General features: G+C 38.6%; 1 protein-coding gene across 1 annotated transcript; it reads left to right on the top strand.

The window, feature by feature from the left end:
• Positions 1 to 26,590, top strand: LOC144634221 (sodium channel protein 1 brain-like). Its single transcript, XM_078493114.1, has 24 exons — positions 1 to 146; positions 3,297 to 3,544; positions 5,124 to 5,272; positions 5,914 to 5,994; positions 6,895 to 7,023; positions 7,865 to 7,956; positions 8,716 to 8,910; positions 9,689 to 9,746; positions 10,876 to 11,020; positions 11,839 to 11,976; positions 12,656 to 13,081; positions 13,331 to 13,504; positions 14,218 to 14,565; positions 15,350 to 15,641; positions 16,356 to 16,693; positions 18,137 to 18,310; positions 18,770 to 18,880; positions 19,319 to 19,588; positions 20,344 to 20,397; positions 21,000 to 21,137; positions 21,921 to 22,034; positions 22,119 to 22,257; positions 23,341 to 23,472; positions 24,098 to 26,590. The coding sequence occupies exons 1-24, from the start codon at positions 122 to 124 to the stop codon at positions 25,015 to 25,017; spliced, it is 4,890 nt and encodes a 1,629-aa protein (XP_078349240.1). The 5' UTR covers positions 1 to 121; the 3' UTR covers positions 25,018 to 26,590.
• The last annotated feature ends 609 nt before the right edge of the window (positions 26,591 to 27,199 follow it).

Below are 27,199 nucleotides of genomic sequence, written 5' to 3'. Positions count from 1 at the left end.
TCTCTCAGTACAAATCACTCCACTCCTTTGTAACTCACCAACAATGTCGCGGAATCGCTCGGTCTGAAAACCATCGCAAAAAAAGCACTCACAGTGTTGGAGCTTGTCTCTCGGCGTCATTATGTTCGTGAAAAGCTCTCTGATAGGTTGGTATTGTTATGCTTTTCGGTTTTAGATTTCTCTAATATTACATATATAAAGGCTTCCTTTCTGCGCTGGTGGTGGGGAACAATAAATTATATTCCATAGCAGCAATAATCTGAAGGCTCGCCTGGCTCGCCGTGTTTGTCAAATTGATTACGATGTGTTTGCTTTCGATTGCAGAGACGCGCAAGCTGAATTTAATTGTCGCGTGAGTTTAGAATTAAAGGATAAGGGAATTATTTAGACTTCATTTAAATTTCCTTGTTATTTAATTGGGAGAACGGTCCATGTTTTATCGTTGGCGATGGATAAATTCTTGTGATGAAATCGCTTCTTTAGCTTATGTTTGTCACTTTAGAGCACCCAAGCCTTAAGTAAACGAAAAATTAGAAGTATCGTAAAGCAATTTATTTACCGCCTATAGAGGCGTGCACTTGACAGCTAAACACAATCAAACTTCAGCTTGGAGTCATATGCGTGTCACATAATAGGAATCTCATCTCTCAGTGTATAGACTACACGTTTATTGACATTTCACAAACCGAGAACATAATGCTACAACACTCATTCGCTATCCTCGCCCGAAAGCCGAATAAATAAGTCATGATTGTTGTGCATCGCGAAAGTCTCACGTACAGCGACTTTTAGGAAAAACGTCTTCGATCATTTATGCACCATCTTCTGAAATCGAACGCGGAAATTAAAATAGTTATTTCAGAGTCGATACTCGCTGCTTCCAAACATGGCTTAGTACACGAAAACTCCAACATGACGCAGAAAACGTGAAGAGGTTTTACCCGCAGGTGGGAAATTTTAGTACATGCATGTTTTGCTTATGAAATTTTAAAATTTGAAAACAATAGACCGCAAATATATAGTGTACTCGGGTGTTAGACTAAAATCCACAGAAATTAACATCGACAAAATGTTTCGCAAAGTAACAGTTTTTTTAAGCTTACAATTTTTAGCACTTGTTTATCAGAGGTTGGGTCATTTCCCGTGATAAATTTAAATACCGGTTTCTCCATCGAAACAGTTATCGGGCTGTTAATAAAGTCATTTGTTGTAATCCTATTGTAATTTGCTCTTTAGAATTATCACTAAATAACAAGCATAGAAACATAATTGTAGTTCATGAATTTGTCATCTATCTAGATTCGTTTCCCCGTCGGCGACTGTAGCGCTTAACATAAGAACAGCGAGACCGTCGAAACTACCTTCTCTCGCGATTACGCACATAAAAATTTCATTTATTCTATCTCGCGCATTCGCTTTCCAACGCACCATTAAAAAACCGTATTTCCTCACAGTGGATTGACATTTATTCCCCAGACAAAATTGACTTAATTGACAGTGTATGTATGTTGTATGCTTGTCTCGCCTCAAAATTAAATAATTTTTACTCTTCTGTTTGCTATTCTCCTCCACATGTATCAGTGGAATAAACTTGTTATACGTGAGCTTTTCGAGCCGTCTCTGCTTAAAACTGTCTTTAATGTCCCAAGCGTCAGCTGTCATTGCTTCTGCCGATTTATTTCTAACTCTGGGTTCGATTTTTCTAATATGTAAACGAATAAAAGTGTTTAATCTTATTTAAAAACACGAACACGAGCTTAAGCCAATGTTTTAAGACTTGGTACTGTATAACACGTGCTAGGAGTTTATTGAACGACTTCAAAAACAATCAAAAAAAGCGTGCTCCAACCGAGTTCGCGACAATCGCTCTTTTGAAATTGGATGAAATTTGCATACCGGAGAAACACGAATAGTTTTTTGACGACGAATTGTTTTCTAGCTTCAAAGGAGTGCACCGGCAAAGTTCCGTGTTGGCTGTACCAAAATGCAGTTCCGCAAGTCAGTTTGTTCAGTGATACTGATATTTTTACAGAGTGGCAGAGAACAAGAAGCAATAAGAGTCTCTTATCTTAGGCGGCTGGTATCAAAGTTGGTATAGGAGTACTAGCGTTAATGGCACGGTTGACGCGATTTATTTTTTCAAACTAAACTTCGCCAAAATTATGGTGAACAAGTTCCTCCTATAGTTCGGTTGGAAACAAAATTGTAGATAAGATCTATAGAGCAAGAATTAATTTGTTAAAATGTTTAAGTAGTAGTGTGTAATATTGTGGAAAACTAATGCTAATTAGTCCATATGCAGTTCGGTGAATTACAAATACAAATAAAAAGGAAAAGTTATTTAACTCAAGTGCAACCACGAGCGAAGCGAGTTGTTTTACAAAAACGTTTTGGGCATTTTATAGCCTCATTTCTATAGCGCGCAAGAATTCTGCCAGTTGCTATTAATAAAATATCGCTTAATTTTTTTTTAGTATTGTCTATATAAAGAATAAAAATAATAAGGGGTCTTTCGTCATAATAAAGCGTTTCCTTGTGACGTATTATCGGTGATTTGATAAGGAAAGGGATTATGTTTTATCATTAAGTTCTTGAAAAAAATACAATGCGCCAGAGCTATTAACGGAACCTATATCAAATGTCTGTCTCAGTAAGTTTCTTTGCAGCATTTTGTACTTTGTTTTTAAATATGTAACAAAATGTTTGCAATATAGAGCTCTTGTAGAATTTCCTTTCATGTAGCGGTCTTTATAGTGTGTTCTTAAGCATTTTAACTCATTTCAAGTGTTCCTGTTTTTATATAAATTGGAGTCATTGTTCTTATAGGGAGGTTTCTTATTTTTTTATTTTACCATTACTGACGCATTTTTGATATCTTTGTAGCTTGGACTTATAGCCCCTTACTGTAGCTATAAATTAGTGCCTTCTTGGCTTTGGAACTCATTTTGAAAAATTCTATTAAAAGTAAATACTGAATTGCAAACAAATAAATATAAGGACACGTTTATATTTCTCCTTGGACTTTGTTGTGTACAACAGCTTTCTCTTCGAATATATTACATAGTGATGAAATATTAATCCATATTATTGCTAATATTTGTTCCCGGGGTGTAATGATTATATACTCCCGCCGTTTCTCACTGCATGATCATGTGAACAGAGGGTCAATTTAGCTTATGTCCAAAGATTTCAGGTTTTAGCATCGTTCTTGGAAAAAAATCATTTTTGTAATATAAGCTGCATAGCGTCTTTAAAATCAATTACTAAAATTCTTTTCGTCTAATTGATTTTCACAGGGAAGACCCCCAAAGGAACTGTGATAAAGGGGGCCGATAGTAAGGGTCAGGAAGGGACTTCAAACAGCCAAGGGCCTACAGGAAGGAGAGTAAAGTTTGATTCAAGTGTTAAAGACGAGGGAATGGAGACCGAAACTGAGGACCCTGAAGTGGTCACCGATGAGGGTCCCGAAATGCCAATCGTGGCTCGGGCCCCTTCGTTTTTTATTGGGAAACCGCTGAAGGATTATGACGCGAGCAATGGAAGGGTAAGGCAGACTGTGACTTCTGGAGTAACGTGTGAAAATACAAGATGTTTTATAAGGAAACGTCTCCTAAATGGAGCTTTCTAACAAAATTCTAATCTCTTGTAGAAAACGACTAGATTGGGATGGATATAACGCGTTCATTATTTTTGTTATTAAAGATTTGTTATTGTTCATCGTAATGTAAAATAGAATAGGTGAGCGTTCATTCGTTTGTCTCACGATGGAGTCAATTTGAGGTGTTGATCACGACGTTTTGACTGCAATACTACTGGTGTTCATCAGGCGATAACATTTGTAAAATTTGCAGCTGCGTTCAACGCAGGAACGCATGCTTCAGGAATTTCGATTCCACTATTTCTATTGATGTTATTAGAGTGAAGTCTTTGACTCTATATGTGTATCAGTGAGGGTCACTGTTCATAGACTTCAAGTGCTCCTGTGATCAAATTTTTCATTTTCATTTTTTTACATTTTCGTGAACAATTAGACTTTCTTACTCACCTTGCCAAATTTCAATCTATTACGAACATCAGAAGTCGTTTTATTATAACATTTATTCCAGAGAATTTACGGCCGCCATTAATCGACCTTGTTCCAAGGCTTGGTTGCGAATAGGGAGAAAGTGACGTCAAAGGCTCAAAAATACCTCACGGGTTGAAATTATAATAACAATCAGCATAGAAAACTGCACGAAAAACAAGTCCAAAGTTTTTGTTGCTTTTCGCGTGATTTTCAATACTTATTATAATTTCAACCTGTCAGGTATTTTGGAGCCTTTGACGTCACTTTCTCCCTATTCGCAACCAAGCCTTTGAACAAGGTTGATTAATGGCGGCTGTAAATTCTCGGGAAAAAAAGTTAAAATAAAACGACCTCTGATGTTCGTAATGGATTGAAAATTGGCAGGATGAGTAAGAAAGCCTAATTGTACACGAAAATGTAAAAAAATGATCATCAAAAATTTGATCACAGGGGCACTTTAACATACTTCTAAATAAAAAGATGCCTCGTCTCGTTTTAATTTTAGAAATATGCTTCATAAGCTTCATATTTCAAAGTTCTTATCCTTGTAGTTTTTTTATGCCGTGATTTACACTCTGGGTTCATAAAAATGATTCTATTCATAACCTTTATCTTGCTCCTCAATCGACCCATCTGCAAGGTTCTTGATATTTGTGCCGCCACCCTTATGTGAAATTAAGAATAATTTTAGGCTACATGGATCACTTTTTGGTAACGTCATCAATTCACGAGCTCGAGACTACTAGCTTTTAATAAGCAGAACTTTGAAAATTGAGCAAATTCTGTTAGTCATGTAGGTAGCTGTGGAACGTTTGTGAGTCCCTGTTCGTTTTCGGTTTCAAACTGCTTACAGACTCAAGTTTGGCAGTCAAACTTATAAACTTTGTTTTTCTTAGACTGACAAATATCTTCTCTGATTTATCCGCACTTCGCTTATGACTTTATATGCCGAAAAAATAATGTGTGAGTATAGTGCGGTGATATACTTTAAAGCGTTATTTTTATTACAAATGAGATAAAGGGACCTTACTTCATTTAATATCCTTTTTTTCGACAGATCCCTTGCGATCACACTTTCCTTGTGCTTCGTCGTCGAGGAGCTTCACGAGCTGATCATGTGTACAGATTTAACAAGGCCGCCTCGTTGGGTCTGTTGGGGCCTATCAGTCCCATCAGGCAGTTTGCGATAAGTGTCGTTACTAATAGGTATCCTTTATTTACTTCAAAGTTCTCAACGGCGGCACTTGACATCTATTTATTTGCCTGTCTTGGTCTGTGGGTTATCTCAGATTTCATTGCAAAATTTGCCTGAGGTGATATTTACAACATACTTTCAATTTTACTGCTTGTTGACTAATAATGGTAATAGGACTAAGTGGAGTCCAATTCGGTAACGACAGCACCTTGTATTTAGACACTTTGTATTTGGACACTTAAATGTGCGCGCTCCAATTTGGTTAAAAGTAGGGTGTGCTAATAACCAATCAGATTCGAGAATTTTGTAATAGTTATGATTAATAGGTAAACATTGGTCAACTTAAACTTGCAGAACTAGCTGAAGCTTGAGTTACCGGCGAAAAATCCCACTTGCCATGGGAGGCTGAAACGTTACCATTCCTTCTATCAGATAGACACATTCTCTGATTGGATAATGCAAATCGGAAATTTAAGCACAGCTCCTTTTTTCGTTACAAATGCCAATTTTTGTATCCAAAACATGTTGAAGTGTCCATTAAAACTGAATTTCAGTGGTTTCGGTTAAAGAGTGCTTCAGCACTTCCCCTGATTGCAGAGCACTCGCAAAGAAACAATCATTTTGAGTTGCTTTTCCTTTACTCTCATTGTAGATATTTTGAGTCGTTCGTTATTCTCACCATTCTGGCTAACTGTGTATTTCTTGTGGTTGAATGCGCCCCGGAAGAAGCCGAGTAAGTCAATAAAACGATTTTTTTCATGAACGAAACCCCAGCAGAACATGCAAACCAACCAACAAACAAACAAACAAACAAACAAACAATCACTTAATGACGTTAAAGCTAACGTTTGACTAGTACGGAATGTGCACAGGTCCTGCCAAGGATAAGCTGTACGTAAAAGTGTCGGCCTCCTGGAAAATTGTTTACTACCGCTGCGAATAATGACCCAGCAACTGCTTTCTGTTCTCTGCTACTTGCACTGTTACAAATATTCGGGCTCTTCTACCATTGTCACTGACCTCACTTGCTATTCTCGGACAAATTACCGACCAGTTTTGAAATGTAAACAAAAGAAAGCGAAAATTGACACCCTTTTTAAGGCCCAAAACCGAAAAATGACACCCTATTCAAGGGGAGGAGAAGCATTCCGTGGAGACGGTAAGACACAAATCTTTATAAAATCGCTTTTCTAATACCTAAACATAAAATTCAGTCTTAAGATATCTTTTTTTTTCGTTTAGCTGGGCATTAATTTTAGCTAATAGAATTTAGATACCCTATTTAAGGATCGAGAACCTCAAAAACCATACCCTATCGGGCGGCACATACCTATATAGGCCACATATGGGAGTACCCCCCCCCCCCCCCCGGGATGAAAACTGTCGAGTTTGCACCAGCCAGCTAAGCGGCTTGCCACAAATCCATCTTTGTCGCTTAGTCCAGTTTAATGAAGTCTACAAATCCAACATATTGGGATAACAATATTGAAAAGTACTTAAGAAAGTCATTACCAGGCCTATTTAAAACGCTTTCGCTTTCGTAATCGAGGGGTGGACGTGCGGCTTTCAAATGCAAAACACTTGAACTTGTGCAATTTGTTTCTTGAAACTGACTAACATTTTTCTATCTCAGATACGTTTTCTGCGGTATATACACCCTGGAGATGTTATTAAAAATCCTATCTCGCGGATTCATCGTTCATACTTACGCTTACCTCAGAGACGTGTGGAACTGGCTGGATTTCATTGTAGTCGTGCTGGGGTAAGTTTCATCATCCAACAAACACACACTTGGCCACCAGTGCGTTATTAACGGTTTACAGAGACTTAAAGGTTTCATCATGTCACCTTATATGCTAAATAAACCTAAAAATAAATCTAATTTATTATATAAACGCGAGTATTTTACTGGAAAATAGACCACTGATAATATTCGTACGAAATTATATCCGTGATCGAAGTGGCGTATTTTCCATATCCTCACCAGTGAGGATATTGATGACGTCATTTTGTGCCATTACACGCGTACGGCTGCCAAACTTTGCCAAACACCGGTTGAAAGATGGCGAGTAATAGAAAAGTTTAGTTCACTAAAGCTGACTCAAAATCGTTCACTGAGGAGCATGAAAATGCAAACTCGAAGAAGAAGGCTCTTCATGACTAAAAACAATTCAAGCCGGAGTTTCTTGCAAAGAGTGCAAAGAGTTTACATATAAGAGGTTTGCTTTCGACACTTCTGTAGTTTTTGTCTATATAATAAAAAGAACATTGCACGTTGGCTCAAAGATATGAGTTCTATGTTCTCGTGGCAAAAACAATATCTATTATATTGTTTTCCACTCGAACATAAAATTCATATCTTCTCGCCACCATATAATATCATCTATATACTAAAAAAATACATTAAATAAATAAACTTCCAACATTTTTGACTAGCCCGCTTTTAAACATGTTTACGTCTCGGTGTAATCAGGGTACAAGTTGAAACTAAAAATAAAATATTTGATAAAAAATAAATCCCCAGTCTTGTAAGAGACATTGGCGAAAATCCTGTTAGAAACAGCAAGCTTTTATAAGGAAAACTATTTCAACTTGTTCTGCAGGTACATCACCGTAGCACCTAACATAGCCAACTTGACAGGAATAAGAACATTTCGTGTACTTAGAGCCCTGAGAACATTTTCAGCCTTGAAAGGTGCGTTAAATTAACAGAAGAAACCTAATCCTTCAGCTTGAATTAGCTAACATCATTGATCAGCTGAAATCCGAGCAAGCGAAGGCGCCATTTTGTGTTAAAGTAGTTACGTCACAGCCTGACAACTCAACTTGAAAAATTGGAATTTTTTTTCAAGTTTTTTGCTCATAATCCGTTTTAATCTTCGTCATCCTGGTTTTTTTTTTCGGGTTTTGGTTACTCTGCTGGTGTTTTTCTACCTTAGAAAGCTACTATTTTGCGGTTTTCCTCAATTTCAGAAAAATGAAATCAGAAAAATGACAAAAAAATACTGTGGCACTGCTCCTTTAACCATTAAAGTTAAACTTTTTCTCCCCTTTGTATTCGTGAAGTAATTGATTATCACTGTCGGTGTTAACTAAACTAAATTTCTTATAAGAACTAAACTACTAAAATTGCATTGTAAGAGTTGCTATCTTTATCACCATTTACTTTTGTTTATTTATTTACTTGTTTTACTTTTTTATGTGGGCTTGTCTCACTGTTTACCCTATTTTTAAACAAAAAAAGAGAAAAATTTTTTCCTGTTCTCCCTGCAGATTTCCTTATATTTCTTACAATGCTAGTTCAAAACATTTGGTGTTAGTGCTGTAGGTCAAGATAATTAACCTGAGTTGAAGATTTGTTTTCTTATAACCTGTTTGCTTTAGAAGAAATGTGGTTAACCTTGATGATTAAGAAGTTTTAAAGTGCCCACAAAGCTGTTGCTTTATGTCGCAGGTCTCCGTGCCATGGTGAACACATTACTCCGTTCCTTGAAGCTGTTGAGTGATGTCCTGGTTTTGTTTCTGTTCTTTCTTGCTGTCATGGCGCTCATTGGACTGCAGTTGTTTTCTAGTGAACTGAGGAACAAATGCGTTCTTAATCTTCCGGACAACAGCTCTTTGAGCCTACAGGAACGAGCTCTAAACAAAAGTAAGAATAGAGTACATGTATCATACATACAGGTGATAAGTGCTTGTCAGCTCAACCCATTGATTGGTTCACGAAAGTCGTAAAACATTCCGTTACCAATAGACATACGCGTAAAACAAATCAGTATAAGTTAATAACCTTGGTCTGCACACATACATGCAGCTATTTTAATAGTGCGTCCGGCAGACTAGACGAAAAAAAGTCTGCAAGGACGCACCATCTAGGTCACGGCTACACCACAGGGAGAAAACTACAAGTTGGTGATAAAGAAAAGAGCTATCAGATCACAAAGATGCTATCTTTGTGGTAAATCGCAAGCAACACGGATATGTCCGGGATTGAACGCTAATGAGATGCACGTTCCTCATGACAGGCATCACAAAGTGTCCTTATTAATAAAAATTCACCAAAACACACCAAATTTTGTCAAATATGAAGTAATATGGAAATGTCAAATAACACAGTCAAACATGAAGTACTCATTAAACAATACCTGTTCAATCCTGGACATAAGTGAAGCAACACCAAATCCAATCACGTTTCAGATTTTTAATTTTCGCACTATTTACAAACCTTGCATCCAATAAATTGTAACATCAACAAAGAAAATTTATTAAAGGGAGAAAGAGAATATACAACAAGACCAATTAAAGATGTGCTCAGTGACCAAAGTAGCTAATGCTTTCGATTTGATCACTGACACGTACAACTCTTGGCACTAGTTAAAATTTTTGCATTGAGTAAAGGAAGAAACTAAGAGGAGAATTGTTTATTTTAGGTTACTGGTTTACTCATGGTGGCGAACCTTTGATTTGTGGAAACGCCTCAACTGCTGGGTAAATGCTTAACATGCTGATATTAAAACTATGAATATTTCCTTTATTTACATATTTATCTCTTTTTAGACGTGTGTTATTTTTTATCTCGTGCTTATGAGATATATATAGATTACTTCATAGAAAGTGCGACGTACGGGTTTTTATTCACGAGTTGCAAAACTTTGGAAAAACGAACGAGTGAGCGTAGCGAACGAGTGAGTTTTCCAAAGTTTTGCAGCGAGTGAATAAGAAATCCGTACAAAGCACTTTCTATGCTGTAATTTGTTTATTATATATATAACGAGAATTCAACCATTGTAAACTTGACGCGATTTTTCTCGTTAATTAATTCATAAACCTTTGACATATTACAGTTTGACCGTAGAGGGAGGAAAAACAAAGCAGCAAAATGCACATCGCTTTCCAAGCGAAATCACTTTTAAAAAGCAAATCGACTAAACACTCAGGCGAATTTTGAACAAAATTGTGATAACACAAGGAGTCGGTTAATTAAGCAATAATAGCGACGTAAATCCACATTCAGAACTACAATCTACTTTAACATGGTGTTCCCAAAAGTGCTTGAATATTCCTAGAAAGTCTGCGGATGCGTTGCAATTTGAATGAAATTCTTGTCCGCCGGCTTCGCTTTCATTTATCGACACTTCGTTTGTCTTCGCTCCGCCTTTGAAGAATGATTTTTTTCGTTATCATCTCATTACTGTATCCTTTCGGTTTTGCTTAGCGAGTTCCTGTTTGCTTGCCTTTCCATAAAGTTCTCCAAAGACCAAGGTTTAATTTATTAAGGAACAAATCGTGTAGCCATGTTTTCCAAGCACAAACTGCCGTCGGGAGCAAACTTGCCGCTCGCCGTTCAACCTTTTTAGAAACCATTTGAGTTCGCTCGCTCTGATTGGTTGGGTCGTTCCACTCTAGATGCTGATTGGTTATATTTTTCACATGTGAAGAAAGCTATACGCCAAGCTGATTGGACGTATCGCTTTTCTCACATGTGAAAATATAGAATATAGAAATCTATTTGCAAGGTTTATTGCCCGAAATTCTCGCTATATATGTAATAAAAAGTTGTAAACAAACTTTAGTTCATTTTGATTGAATTTGTCTTTGCTTTCTCTTTCTGCTGTAGATCTTGTCCTTCTAACTACACATGCATGCCCAACGCTGGTCCAAATCCTGACCATGGCTACACGACATTTGATAACATTGGTTGGTCGTTAGTCATGGCTTTACAGATACTGACGATGGATTACTGGGAAAACCTTTACGACAAGGTAGCCTCATCACTTTAAATGCAATCGGATCAAGAATTACAATTTATTCTCCATACTTCATCAACTTTTAAATCCCTTTGGACTGTAAATATGAATTTCGGTATTCCTCCCTTAGGTTGAATTGCGTTCCAGTTTTCATCTTGGGTGTGTTTCCAATGAATTAACACCTCATTTTGGCCATGAACATCTTCATCGAATCTTCATTAGCTCTCCTTTCCGTTTCGTAATGACTGCAGTACAAATTAGAAAAAAAGAACTTAATTCTGCCTTTCGTTTGCTTCTGCAAGTACTCATGCACTAGGGATATATTTTGATTTTTTCCGGAGAATATTGATCTAGGCCGTGAATAACTTTTCAAAACATTCCCAAGAATTGAGTAAAAGTAGTAATATTAGTAATTTCATTTAAAAGTCAACGGGATGCATTTGTTGAGCATTTTTCACTTGTAAAAAACTGTCTTCAAATGTAAGGGAACTTCAAAATAAGCATGATATACAAAGGTATAACAAAAAAAATTCCGAGAAGTGATAATAAAGATCTTCGATCGCCGAAGCCGCAAGCTGCTATGGCCGGGGGGTCTGGGGTCATCCTTCTCAAAAAAGTTTGAAATCTAAAAGCTTTAAACGCTATTTTCAGTTTTTTTAATAATGCAGTTCTTTAAAAAATCAATCTAATCTTGTTTATCTTGGGATTATTTTTCCAACCAAACATATTTTGTTTTTAGTTTTGGGTTAAAATCAAGACGTGCCTCGTCTTGTTACTTGCTAGCTGCGACGCTGATGAACAGCCATTTTTCTATTTTCTTTCCATATTTTTAGATCATCAGGTCTTCAGGAGCTCTGTATGTGCCATATTTTATCATTGGAATATTCTTTTGTTCGTTTTACTTGATGAATCTGGTGTTGGCGGTTGTGTATCTGTCGTATGAAATGGAGCTGTGTTCGGAAGAGAAAGAGGTACCGTCTAGTGACCTTTTTATTTTTCTTAGAAAAATTGTCTACAAATAAACAACAAGCTAAGCAGTCTCAGATTCTTTCTTATGGATGACCGAGCAAGAAACAGAAAAATTTTTTGCGCTCAACCATCCATGAGAAAGAAAACCCCCGCAATTTAGGAAAATTGCATCACTGCATGTTAAAACTCTTTTAAAAATGCTAACCCTGCAAAGAAATTTTGATAAAAATTGTTTTGGCATTGAGATCATGTCAATAGAGTGCCAGTTCGTCCTTCTAAGTAAATTGTCCTAAACCATCCTATGTTTAGGATAGGATAACAGTTTTGTTTGTTAATTGGTTTGTTTTGTTTCTGTTTTGTTCTTGTTGTTGTTTCTTTAAAAAAACTTCGAGTCTTTGTTTATTATTTCGCCTACAAGATTTGTTAAACGCTAAACTTAGAAAAAAATCAGCATTGACTGGAGAAAAAAACATGGAAAACATATTTTCTAGACTGTAAATCACTATGAAGTCTCTAGCTTTGAATTAAAGGCATTCACGATTTATCAATCATGTAGGGCCTGTTTCGTGTCTAAGCTTCAACGTAATAGTATTTAAGTGATTGGTCTGGGTCAAAAGAATGTCTTCTCCTGGTTATTATCTTTTTCTAACTCTCATTTATTTTCCTTTCGTGTAAAATTAGAGAGAGAAAAGGAATTATCTCAGGCGGACTGCACCTTCGTACCAAGCTGACGAAGAAACGCTTAAACACTTGGTTACCTTGGATGGGAGCTTGCCACCTCCGCTTAAAACTGACGCCGTCGACAATGGCATTTCTCTGGATTCTTCGTCCAACGAAAGCGAAACAAAAGGCTCTCAATTGCACCACTGCCTCATACCAGCCTGCGCACTGAGAGATAAGTCAGGGATTGCCAAAGTACAGTGCAAGGTTGTCTTGCGCGAGGACTCGTTTTTTAAAACGATGCGACAGCGCATGCGTGACATCACTGCCCATTCTGGTTTTGATGCTGTTATTGTGGTGTTGATTCTTCTAAACACGATCGTGCTGGCGCTGTACCATCATGGAATTGAGGCAGAGTTTCGACATGTCTTGGACATTGTGAACTTGGTAATTAACGGCTTTTGTTTTCATGACTAGTTTGGGATGGGATAAAAATGATTCCAACTCATTTTCCTGGTACATCGTAAGATTTTTTATTGTAAATAAATTTGTCTTGATCTGTCTTGATAGTGTTTCTGCTGATGCTGATGCTGTTGGTGTTGCTGTTGCTGTTGCTGTAATTGTTGTTGTTGTTGTTGTTGTTGCTGTAATGATTGTTGTTGTTGTTGACCACTTCGTTTCTCCTTTTTCGCTCAGGTGTTCACGGCATTATTTGCAGTTGAGATCGTGTTTCGTTTTGTTGCCATGGGGCCAATGGCGTTTATTCGCAGTAGATGGAATGTGTTCGATACTACTGTTGTATCAGGGAGCTTGCTTGGATACTTCTATAAATCTGCCGAAGGACTTAGCATATTTCGAACTTTAAGACTGGTGAGTATACTGATAATCTGACTCAATAGAATTGTGCCATAAACACCTGAGCAGTATTGATAAATAGTGTTGAAAACGTCCAAAGAAGAAAAACTGTCCATTGCTTAAGAACGCCAAAATTGCCGACGTGAAAACGCTCTATAAGGCCAGCGTTACTTGCAATAATGGATCTATGGCACACACGTGGTATGGCTGCTTTTCACTTCTAATAATTAAATGTATAAATGAAAGTAAAGTATACATTTTAAAAATGGTCAGCAATTTGTTTACTTAAAGCGGCCTCGAGTAGCGTTCGTTAAGCTAATGAATTCTTAAGAATCGATATGATGGCTTCATCGAAAGTCAAGAACTCCATTCAAAGACATTCGTAGCTTGCTCGATCAATCTTAAAGTGCATATGAAGTAAAAAATAATTGTTGCTTTTTTAAGGCTTTTCTAAATAAAGAAGAATGCCGTTTTCTATTTTTAAATATCTTTAAACCAATATTTTCGGGGCTTGTTCGACCAATCAATCAATCTGGATCTTTGTTTTACATTTTTTGCTAAAACTTTATCATTATATTGCACATTTCAACCGTAAAACGAATAAACGTCCATACTACACCAGTAACATTGCGTCTCTTAAATCAGTAACCACCATTTCGTTAGCGATACGAACCTTACAGCTTTCACCACTACAGAATAATAATAGCAAAACATTTTAAAAACCACAGGTGCGAGTGCTGTGTTTGGCCAAGTCTTGGAAGACAATGGAAAGACTCATGAAAGCCATCGCTAGAAGCGTAGGACCAGTTGGTAACATCACACTGATACTCGGCGTGGTTATCTACATATTCGCTGTGCTGGGAATAAAGGTATTTGGTGAGGCTTACACAGAGGACAAGTTTGGTGACGATGGAATACCGCGATGGAACTTCAATGACTTCTGGCACGCGTTCATGATGGTGTTCAGAGTGTTGTGCGGGGAGTGGATCGAGCCTCTGTGGGACTGCATGAGGGCCACCAGTGCTGCCAAGGCGACTCTGTTCTTTCTTACTGTTCTTATTGTTGGAAATTTCATTGTGAGTGATAAACTCTGTAGTTACAATCTTGTACAATGCTGTCCAGACATATACCAATAATATGCACTTTGCTTCGTGCTGATAAAGGAATACGCCAAAAGCAGACCAATAACCCCTGGGGGGTACTCCCATAAATTTCGGATAGGGGTGTGCCGCCAAGGTTCTTAAACCCTGACCCTATTTAAGGATAAAGAAAGCAAAAATTGATACCCTTTTTAAGGCCCAAAACCGAAAAATGACACCCTATTCAAGGGGAGGAGAAGCGTTCGAATAACGGCTAACCGCGCACGGCAAGACACAAATCTTTATAAAATCGCTTTACTAATACCTAAACAGAAAATTCAGTTTTAAGAAACCTTTTTTTTTCGTTTAGCTGGGCGTTTAGTTTAGCTAATAGAATTTAGGTACCCAATTTAAGGATCACACCGGGAACACATTGCCAAAAGGAGCAAAAATGATACCCTTTTTAAGGACCGAGTACCTCAAAAACCATTCCCTATCGGGCGGCACATACCTATATAGGCCACATATGGGAGTACCCCCCCCCCCCCGGGCCAATAACACGATGATTCCTTACTCTTCCCTTCAATTTCAGCAACGCAAACGAGAATTCTGAAGAGTCTATTTAAAAAAGAAAGAAAACAAAATTGGATTTTTTATTACGGAGCCTTACAAAAATGCCAACTAAGACTAGTAGGTGACTGCTCGACTGACTGAACGACTGGCTAAGAGGAGCGTGTTGTTCAGAAAGTCACTAAAAACACTTTTTGCTTACATTTTTTAGGTCCTTAACTTATTTGTGGCACTCCTAGTAAACGCATTTGACTTCAGGGAGGTAGATAATGCTCCAAACGAAGAAGCACAGGCTGAAGAGCGTCCATCAAGGTGCTCCATAAAGAAAGCATTCCAAACCCGCAAGTCACGCCTCTTCGTAGCCAAGTTTCGTGAACCTTTCCGTCTGTACGAGCTACAGGTTCTGGAGAGCAGCCGCTGTCCCAACAAAGAAAATGGTGGCCAGTTGGCAATATGCGATTCGGAACAACGTTCTGAAGAATCACACGATGCTACTTGCAAAGGTGTGATTTCCTTCACGCGGGGTGATTATAGTATTATAAACCATTCTTATATTCACCTCTTGAAATTATACCAGTTTTGATTCTTTCAAATTTGTTTATTTCCCTTTATTCTATATGGGAGGCGCGGTGGCCTAATGGTGAGAACGGCCCGGGTTCGAGGCCTGGCCGGGGCGTTGCGTTGTGTTCTTGGGCAAGACACTTTACTCTTACAGTGCCTCTCTCCGCCAGGTGTATAAATGGGTACTGGCGAACTTACTGCTGGGGGGGGGGGGGGGGGTAACCCTGCGATGGACTAGCATCCCATCCAGGGGGAAGTAGCAATACTCCTAGTAGCTTAATGCTACGGAAACCGGGATAAGCTCCGGCTGTATGGGCCACTTAGGCTCGGACAAAGACTTTACGTTTACCTTATTTTTATTCTATATAATTTGGCTTCGTAGACTTGTTAACTCCTTGGTTATTTTAGAAAGCCAAAACTCTTCTAGCTCTAATTTCTACTGGGTGTAATTTTTTTCTTTTTATGTATAAGGGTTAAAAATAAAGATGTCGTTGTTGTTGTCCTCCATGTTGACTGGTATCTTTAGCAACAGTTGATTGAGCCGTCACGCAACGCTTGTCTTGAAAAATAGCATTGCGTGACGTCTCAACGGTTGCCAAGGAGGCAACCATGTGACCGTTCTCCACTGATTTCCTATTCCAAACACATTATTTTAGAAAGCAAGATTGACGTAGAAAATGAGAACATTATTACGACTGAGCCCCTCCCTGAGGAGAACGATGATCCGCCGACACCATCCGGCCAGTACATCATGGAAACAGAGGAAACCATTCATGATCGAAGCCCCAATCTGTCAGCCACGCGACCAACACGATACATGATGGAAATAGATGACTGTCTGCCAGAGTACTGTATGGATTGTCCACTGTGGAAGCCTTTCTCGCCGCGGCACTTCTGCTGGCTCAAGTTTCGTTGCAGGGTGCGGGTTCTGGTGGAGAAAAAGTACTTCGAATGGTTTATTCTTGCAACGGTGTTCTTGAGCAGTTTCACACTGGTAGGTTTCACTCGTTTGACTGTTCGTTACACAACAGTTTTCATAATTATAATACTAGATCTAAGCATAATATCCCGAAAACGTCGGCTTGTAGAAGATTGGGGCATTAGACTACTCTAAATTTTTCTGCAGATATATGGAACACCTTATAAACATCACATTTGGAGAACTGCCAACTATAGTCTCATTTAAGAGTGGCCTATCTAAAGCCGATTTTTAATTGGTAGTTTAAATGTAGTAAGCATAGTGCCTAGTTTCTAATTTTATCTCCTTTTTTATTCTTTGTTATCTATTCAACATTAGTTATGCAAGCGATTAGCTATAGTATGTTAAGCAAGTGATTAGTATATACTTCTAGTTTCACATAGTCTTAAAAGAAACTACGTCACGGGCAACCCATCTTGAAAAAACTGGCAAGTTTTTTCAAGTTTGTCATTCGTAATCTGTCTTAAGCCCTGGCCAAACGGATACACAAGTAGTCGCAAGTTGAACTTGCGTACAAACTTATGTTGGGTGGCCAAACGGACTCGCAAATGCACGCAAGTTGTCAAAATGCCATTTAAATGCTACTGCGCGCGCTACAATTCAGTATTTGAAGCAAGCAGCAAAACTTGCGTTGACTTGCGTTGGGTTGCCAAACGGTGAAAATCTTGCGTTCACTTGCATGCAAATTTGATCTCGACCAAAGTGAGCGCAAGTCATCGCAAGTCATCGCAAGTGACTGGCCAAACGGAGACGCAAGTAGACGCAAGTTGAAAATTTGCGTCCACTTGCATGTCCGTTTGGCCAGGCCTTAAATCTTCGTCACTGAGTCGAAACCATCCTTGGTTATTTTCCCGCCTCTATTACCCCTTTGTTGTTTTTTCTTTTAATGACTTAAAATATCGTGACATTGCTCCTTTAAATCAGCATTTTTTAATTTAGTTATTTTCCCTACATTATAGTAAATGGTTCCCTACATTCTTTACATTTCTTTAATCTTAATAGAGGGCCCAACTATATATAAACCACTCTGTGACGTATGGCTTCCTTAAAAAAGATAATTATTATCAAAATTTTGCCGCCTTTTTGAAAATGGTAGACAACTAGTAGAATTACAGCGTCAGTGGTCACTCCCAGGTGCCAAACCATTTCTCATGATTTAGCAGATCTAGACGGGAATGGGGATGAATGTTATGAGAAAACGTGCGGCTTCCAACTTAGAATATTAAAATAGCGACTGTCAGATAGGAACAAAACATACAATTTCTTTGTTTTAACGTAATATAACGAATAACGGCCTTTGAAGAGGCAGCTCATGATCAGAGCCATGATCTGGAGAATTTTGCGTGCACTGGATTAAGATACAATAAACAAACTGCGCACAATATAGCAAACGAACCAGGAAAAAACGACTGAACTACATCCACCACTGAAACAGTTTGTTTTGTCGATCTTTTGCAGATTTTTGAAGACGTTCATCTTCATAAGAAGCCTAAGCTCGCTAAAACATTGGAAATACTTAACTATGTTTTCGCAGCCATTTTCACCATGGAATTCATTCTGAAAGCCATCGGATTTGGACTAATTAAATACTTTTCCTCGGCATGGAACTGCCTGGACGCATTCATTGTTTCAGTAAGTATATACAGTTCAGCTAATTAAAAGCAATAGACTGCACGTGGAGGTCCAATACTTTCGTGAATTATTTTCAACACGAGACTTAAGAAAATCACTAGCTTAGCAGAAGACAGCTGTTTTTGATGCTTATTGTAGGATTCATCAGCATGAGGGGAACCACTTATTTCTCCCACCACAGTCTTCCAACACTTGTGATGCATGGGAAGTGCTTACACAACTCATATCACCTATCATATCACTATCACCATTGTAAATGCGTTTTTAATTTTCTGTTGTTCATAAAAACATTTATTCCCAGGAAGTGAAATTAGACCAGTTTTATAAATTGACAGTATTTTTTCTATATTCTTCAAAAAACTCATACAACGACTTAAAATACTTCTTCTCCTAGGCATTGCAAATTAAGCACTGATATTTTAACCTTCTCTACTGGACTACGTACTTTTCTATCAACAGATCTCACTTGCCGTGGTTTTTGAAAACAAGAATCTGTCCGTGTTTCGTTCGCTGCGCACATTGCGGGCCTTAAGACCGCTAAGGGCAATCTCAAGATTAGAAGGGATGAAGGTAATCAATTAAACAAAAAATAGACGCGACATACACAGTAACGCCCTTGTAACTGACAGACCGACAGCCAACAAAATGGCCTAAAATTTTGTTGATATCTGACTTTTATATCTTCCCACTGAGAGCGCTTGCCTCCCACCAATGTGGCCCGGGTTCGATTCCGGTTCGGTGGAGTTTGTTGTTAGTTCTCGTCCTTGCTGCGAGGGTTTTTTTTTTTCAGTTTTCCTCCCTCTACAAAAAACGACAGTCTGAATTCCAATACGATCTTGGATGCACATGCACGTATTAAAGAGCTCCTGAGTTCTTCTGTTTAACGTGGGTAAATAAAATTACATTGTCTAGTCCCAGCCACATATTTTTACCTCTCACAGGAGGTTGGACTGTATATGATGGTTGTGTAGCTTTTAGTGAACTTGCTACACTCAATTTCCATTACAGGTTGTGGTGAATGCGTTGTTTGCTGCCATTCCAGGCATTGGGAACGTCCTGCTGGTTTCCCTGCTCTTTTGGTTGATTTTTAGTATTCTCGGCGTTCATCTTTTCGCTGGAAAGTTTTTCAAGTGTGTGGACAGTGAAAACGAACCATTGCCCGCAAGTGTTATATCTGGCAAAGCAGAATGCCTCAAGCACCCTGATAAATATCGCTGGGTGAATTCCAAAGTAACATTTGATAATGTCCTGGCAGGATTCCTCGCATTGATGCAAGTGGTAAGTATGTTCCAAGTCAAATTATACATCAAAGCTAGGGGGAGAGGAAGAGACTCGCTAAATAGTAATGTCGGGAATTCTCGACATACCTTTAATGGCTGGATGCACCGTTGTGTGTGTATCATTTTCATTTCTCGCAGTTGCTTCACTGTTGCTTTATGAAACCTCTAAGGATACTTTTTCAAAAAAGCCGCCTGGAAAGGAAGTAGTTGCCTATATTTAGAAATAGAAATTTACTAATTATTTTCTCTAGCACGTTGCCTGGCCCTATCTCCCAGCTGGTATTGTATGGTATTCCTGCCCCCCCCAGCCATCAACTGAATCAGTGTTAACAAGCTCTTTGAGATTACATTTGCTCACATGAAATAGAAACCATGCAAAGGTTACCAAAAAGTTGTTAAAATAATCAAAACCGTTCCCTATAAGCAAAAACCAAAATCAAGTGAAGCGCGTTGACAAACTTATGAAATCGGCTGATTTAGCTTGATTGTTTTATGTTTTTTCCGCAAAATCCAGTGTGTGAAAAGGTCTTACTTTCTTTGACGATGTTGTTTCTTCTGCAACTGGCTAGATTTTGTTTGGCACTTTATCGAACTATTACTTTTTTTAATACAATGGGTAGCTTTTCAACCAATATTTTTGTTATAATTCACAGATCACTTGTCTCTAATACCATAAGCGTCTGCGAAGGAGGGGAGTTGCTTGCGATAATTTAAACATTGGCATATCTCTATTTATTTTTTTTATTTTTTCAGGCGACTTTTGAAGGATGGATGGAAGTTATGAAGGATTCAGTTGACTCCACTGAGGTAAGTATAGTCCCAGGGGGGTACTCCTTCTTCTAAACGGGGATGATCGAAGGATTTTTTTTGGGTTTGAAATTTTCGATTCCGGGATTTTTCTGGGTTGGAAAATTTGGCAACTATTTTTCGGGTGACTTGATTTAAATAGGGGATTTTCTTGGGTATTAAAAACGAACTAAATTGCCTTGGCGCGGCCTTGCGTATTGATGGTATGATGAATAAACAAACACGAGCGTTCAATTTTTATGATTTTTTTTTGTGTAATATTATTGCCCCTCCTGGCAATTTTGGGGTAATTTGACAAGGGATTTTTTGGGGGGATTATTTTTGGTCCAGGGATTTTTTTGAGTAATGTCGCAAGACTTAAAGATTTTTTTGGGTCCTTAGTTTTGCCTCCTTTCGATCATCCCCGTCATTTACAAGCCGGAGTACCCCCCCCCCCCCCCTGGGAGTATAGTGTCAACACTCCTATAAACGATACACTTTTCCTGGATTTCCCTGTACCATTTTTCATCTTTCTATTGTTATCCGTGATATTTATTTTTCCGCTAGGCCTTGCTCGCACAAACCAAAGTGGACATTTATGACACATTTTATCTCTCCCGTAGGTGGACTTGCAACCCAAGTATGAGAACAATCTCGTGGCCTACTGCTTCTTCGTTGCTTTCATCGTCGTGGGTTCATTCTTCGTGCTGAACTTGTTCGTTGGAGTCATTATCGATAATTTTAACACTTTAAAACAGAAGGTAAGTCATTTTCTACGACCTAAGTATCTTTTTTCCAATCAAATCGAATCTGACAGTTCGCGGAGCCCGCGTTTTTCCTGACGTAAACGCATAACATAACTAGGTGACGTCATGATCACGTGGCGAGCTTGCCGAGTAAGAAGGATTGAAAACTGTTGTGTGGAAAAATGTTTATCCAAGAATATCTTTGCAATCAACCCACCGGAACAGCGAGGATCGAAATGCACCAATCACAGCAGAGAATCGTGCTTTATAAGGTAACGCCTAACCAGTCGACCAGTCGACCTTATCGTCTGATAAAGACTGGCAGTATGCAGTCAAAACGTCGCAATTCTTTAATATCACAAGTAACTTCATCGTGAAGCAAATAATAATACTTTGTATCATTATCGCACTTTGCCACGGCGGACAACAACAACCATTTTTACGACCGTATCTTTTGTGTGAGTTGATCGGCCCGGAATACCGTAGTGTGATTGTCAACAGTCTCTCTTTCTTGAGAGACGAGAAACCGTTTGACAATTCAGGGCGGACTACTGCGACTATGGTCCGACGCAAACAACTTTGAGTCTCAAAGACAATAAACGCCAAGCAATTTTAGAAATATGATTGAGGCGCGGTAGCCTTCTCATATTTCTTGGAATGTAATAGACTTTAACTGAAATGCAAAATGGTGTATACGGACTGTCATAGAGATATCAGACTCCTTGCCCTTTTCACAGACCAAGATCAGGCATGTATAGAGTAGATCAGAGTAATGCCTTTTCCTACTTTTTATGACAGTACGAGGAACTTAACAGCATGGGGATGCTACTGACAGATTCACAACGGAAATGGGTCACCTTCCTAAAGGAAGCTGCTAGAAAAAAGCCACCTACAACACAGATTCGTCCACAGGTCAGTGGTGCATGGCAATTTTTATTTGTTGTTAGTTTTTTTTTCAGTCATTAACATTAAGAACTCCTTTCAATTATTCCACAGGAGAAAGTATTCGGTGTCTTATATGATGTGGTAACAGGAGACAGATTTGAGGTCGCTATTCTGACTGTGATAATGTGTAACATGGTGATGATGACGATACAACACCACGGACAGTCAGAGGAGATCTCCAGCGTATTACATATCCTTTGTACGACCTTATAATTAGTCGCGCGAAAGATTGGAATATCAACCCGGGGGGGTGGAGGACTCCTATATGAAACGGACGGCGATGCTCGTCGGAAATTTTGAAAAGAATCCCTAAAAGAGACCAATCTGGGTGTGGCTCAAGCTTTTCTTGACCCCTAAAAGATACCAAAAAACTAAGAATATAATTTAAATTTGTATCTTTCTTCGGGTGTAACCCTAAACGAGACGATTATGGCTTAAAAATATTGGCGTTTTTCCCGGAACACCGTAAGCGTACTAAGCGAGACCAAAAATCCGAAATTGACACCCCTAAGCGAGACGACGAGCATCCCCGTCACTTTAATATGCGATCAGTTTCAGTCAGGAATCCCAATTTTTCGAACCTCCCGAAATCTCAAAACCAAAATCCCTTCGATTTTACCGTTCATTCGGGCACTGCAATTTTACCTGAGGTTTGATCAATCAGGATTCCATTGTATTATTATTTCAAGAAAAAAGGCCTAAAATTAAATTCGTAAGTTAGGCAATTTTTAGACTTTGAAAAGGAAATACAAATTCCTCTGTTCTTAGAGAGTTTTTGATTGCCTGTGTAGCAGGCGTCTGTGTAGTTTTTTAGCGAGTTCAAAGAGATCGCGATCGCAAGAAGGCCACGCGAGGAAAAACGAGGAGACGCCTCACGCCCACCGAAATGCGTTTTTTACCTCGCGTGGCCCTCTCGCGCCTTTGCGTTACCATTCGCGCGCTCGAAACTACGGCGCCTGCTACGCAGGCTAGTACGCGTACAATATTGCGAACGAGAACGACATTTCACACCTGGTTCTAATGCTGGATTTTGCATATCATGTTTGCCAATCTCGTACCAATAACCTCCTATACAACTGGTCAGGAATAGAGAGAAGTAAGGTCTCTGGGAACGTCACTGGATTAACAAACCCGTTAATAAACTCACCTTAAAATAAGTGCATAGAGAAAATTCCTTGAAAATGTATAGCTCAGTAATTCTTTAATTGTTATACAAAAAATGTGTTATGAGCTGAAATGTATGGACGACTTTTTCCTTGACTTAAATTTCCACGAGTCTCCAATTACGTGTTCACTGGGATATTTGTTCTGGAAGCCATTGTCAAGATTGCCACTTTGAGATTACACTACTTCAAGAAGGCGTGGAATGTGTTTGATTTTATCATCGTTATCAGCTCTCTCGTGGGTATGCAACACGGCTTTTATTTGAAGGAATCTCAAACTTAGTGATATTCTTGCTTTCCCATGATGAATCCCACGATACTCGAAACTGCTGAGCGGCCATAGTTTCTTACTTAAATGAAGGTGTTAATTTGTTGTAGCAGAAACAGGGTTACCCATATCTTTCATGGAGCACATGGACCTTATACCGTGACACTGCGTGCTTTGAAAGAGTTCAAATGAGCAACTGAGTTTAGTAGATATTACGCACAAAGGATTTTTTTTTCTAACAAGCAATAAATTTCACTACGTAGTTGCAAAATCGTTGGGTAAAATCTTAAATCCGCGATAGCATTGAAACATTATGGGCGACCTTACGTCACAAAATTCGTGATATGCTGTAACGTAGGCCATAGAGTATCTTCTTATTTACATCGATTAAAGCACATTGACCACATTGTAACTAAAACGTAGTGAGATAAGAAACACGCAGCCAGAAAAAACTGTTTAACACAGGGATAACGTATTTTGGGAATCTTGTAAAATCCGATAGAATGAGTAGCAAGGTTGAAATGATTCAAATAATGGCAACATAATTGAATTTCATAGCTTCAATATAGCGTTAAAAATCATTCCATTTTATTCAACAGATGTTGTATTAGATGAGTTCAGTGCAAACGAAGGCGCCGTTAGTCCCAGTCTTCTCCGTGTCCTGCGAATCTTCAGAATTGCCAGATTGCTGAGGCTGGTTGAGTTCGCCAAGGGAATACGTAAGCTCTTGTGGGCCCTCATGATCTCGTTACCAGCCCTCTTCAACATTGGAACTCTACTGTTTATGGTCATATTCATTTACGCGATCATTGGTATGTCGGCATTTGGAAACGTCAAACGAGCGGGCGAGTTGAACGACATTGTCAACTTCGAGACGTTTGGTACTTCGCTATTGCTGCTGTTTCGTCTTGCTACGGGATCTGGTTGGAATGACATCATGGACGCTTTGCTGCTAAAACCCCCCGATTGTGATCCAAGCTATATGGGACTTCCTTACGGCAATTGCGGTTCCTTCAGTGCTATTTTGTACTTGACTAGTTACGTCATAATAGTGTTCCTGGTTATTGTCAACATGTACATTGCCATAATTCTCGAGAACGTGAACCGCGCGCACGAAATCGAAGACTTCTGCATTACCAAAGAAAACTTCGACAGTTACTACACCGCTTGGGGCGTGTTTGTTCCTAACGGGAAGCAGTATCTTCCGTTAGATCGTTTGTCGGAGTTCGTGGCTAGTCTCGATAAACCGTTCAAAATTCCTCAGCCAAACTCAGGTGATCTGAGACAGCTAGACATCCCAGTTCGAGAGGGAGAACTTGTTCACTGCTTTGATCTGTTGAAGGCGCTGGTGCGACGCGTTTTAGAAGAACATGGCGAGTCTCCGGAAGTCTTCAGAGATATCACTGTCAGAATGGAGGCTAGCTTCAATAAGTCCTTCATAGCACAGAAGAAAATTTCATCCCTAAGTGGCTCTACCAGGACCAAGCTAGGTCAAGATTTGCTCGAGACTGTCACTTGAACCGAGTTCAGGCAAAAGTGTGACCAAGATGAAATTTCTCATGAAAGAGCATATTTATGGGAGATAACCCTTCTTCTCCTTTGAAATTATAACGTCCCGACCATGGGTTTAGTCATCTGTGGATGTGAGATTATTTTTCACATGTCGTTTACCACTGCCAGAAGTATAGACCTTTGAATTCCTAGGCTGACAAGAAGAAACATTTAAACCGGCTTCATTGAAATGCAAAGTTACAGAGGCTTTTGGCTCATTCGAAGTCAAAGCGCTCCTAAGTTGCAATATTAGTTATAAAGACGATAGCAACTGGAAAAGTAATAATTTTTTTAGCTTCCTTGATATTTAAACGCATTTATATCCCTGCGCCTTCAACACCTAGCCTTCACAAGATTGCAAGTCTCTTTTCTTGTAGAAGATCAGTAGAGGATGAACAACAATTGAATATATTTTTTACATGTACGTAATCGATTTTATCACCAGCAATAAGAAAAATACCGAACATATATATTATTTCAGGGAACGTGTTGTGTAAGGCAAATTTGCCTCGAAATTGTAGGTTTTATTAAATTTTCTCATAAGCGCAATATTTTCTGCCACTAAATTTGGCCTGGGCCTAGCCATATAACACTCGATGAGTTTTGGTGCTTTGACGAAAGCTCAGTAGAGTAAAAAACTTGACGGCTAGAGGCTTTGTGGCGTATCAAAACTACCCGCAAAGCTATGACGCTTTATTTAGACTTTCCTGTTACTCACGCTTCGATGTCTCTTTAAGGCAGTTTTGCTACGTTTTCGACAACAGAACGGCTCTTAAAATTCACGAGGAAAAGACGAATATCCAGTTGGATAGAATTTCCTTTTGAGGCAAGCATGCTTTTCCATCAGTTTCCTTTGATCTCGTTATAATTAATTGAAACGTTTTTCACAGCCGTTCTATATTAGGGTGTACGCACCGAAGCATAATGTAAGTGTATTGTTTGGCGTAGTGTATGGAAATTACACTGGCTGACCGCTGTGAGTGGAATTTTGTAGCCACGTGACATGTAAGCGACACGCAGCGAGTTATGATCAAGAAGCAACAATAAATCTTTTGTCAATTAGCATGTTAACCGTTGGTTAACAACAAATTCCTCATTTCTGCCTAATATAGGATTACCATAAATTGCATTCGGGAGAATTCAGCTTGGTGCGTCTCGCGCACTACAGTGCACAATTCTCTCTTCTTCCCCGTCCCATAACACAACGCTCGATGATTTTCGTTTACAGAGTAACGACTGTGGTCTATCGTTGTTTGCCTTCGACCACGCCTTATCATTTAAGGATAATATTTTCTATATGGTAACGTATTGCATTATATGAGATATTTGCTAATTTTTTCTCACTTGTTCGCGAGAAATCGCTTTAGTAAAGTAGTTTTTATCCAACGTGTAACCATTGTTTAGTTTTCGCAATTTGGTTTTTGCTATATCGTGTTTTTTTGTTAACAATAACTGTTAGTAGAAGTAAATACACATTGTATACATGTATGTAAATGTGTGCGGCTTTAATGATCAAAGCATGCAAAATAAAATATAAAAACAGAAAAAGTGGCGAAGCAGAATCATTATAATTTCATGTAAGGCGTAATCCATGTGTCGCGTCGCGTCAAATTTAAAAAATTATCAAGTATCCTGCAAAATCGCTAATCACAAGACGAGGCCTAGGGTGAGTTGGTTCAAATGTGAAGATTTGTTTTATTATTCAACAAATTGTCAACAAATCGCATTTTACAAGCTAGAAAAACTGTGGCCATGAAGCAAATGAAGTTTCACGATGTATGTTTCAAATGTACCTTATTATAGGAAATTAACGATACATGTTATTAACGCGAGTTTCAAAAAATCGCGTTAATTTTATTGATGTTAATTAATATAAACACGTTTACTATAAGCATTTAACCAGAACTTTTCTTAAATTCGCGTTAATTTTATTACGCGTCAATTTTGTTCGCGTTGTTAAAATGCCTCGTTATATTCCTATAATAAGGTAGTTTCACGATCTTAGAACAAAAACAGAAACAAACTGTTTTCAAAAGCCATACTTTATTTTACAAATGACGAAGAGAGTTATCAGCCTCTTCCTGTGGCCAATTTATCTTGTGTGAGCAATCAAATTCGTATTAGAGTGGCTGTTTTTAAGCCAGTTAAAC

Source organism: Oculina patagonica, chromosome 13 (assembly GCF_052425735.1).
Source record: "Oculina patagonica isolate OP01 chromosome 13, crgOcupat, whole genome shotgun sequence".
Taxonomy (NCBI): Eukaryota; Metazoa; Cnidaria; class Anthozoa; order Scleractinia; family Oculinidae; genus Oculina; species Oculina patagonica.
Note: the sequence above shows the minus strand (reverse complement) of the source record. Positions and strands in the feature narration are given on the sequence as shown.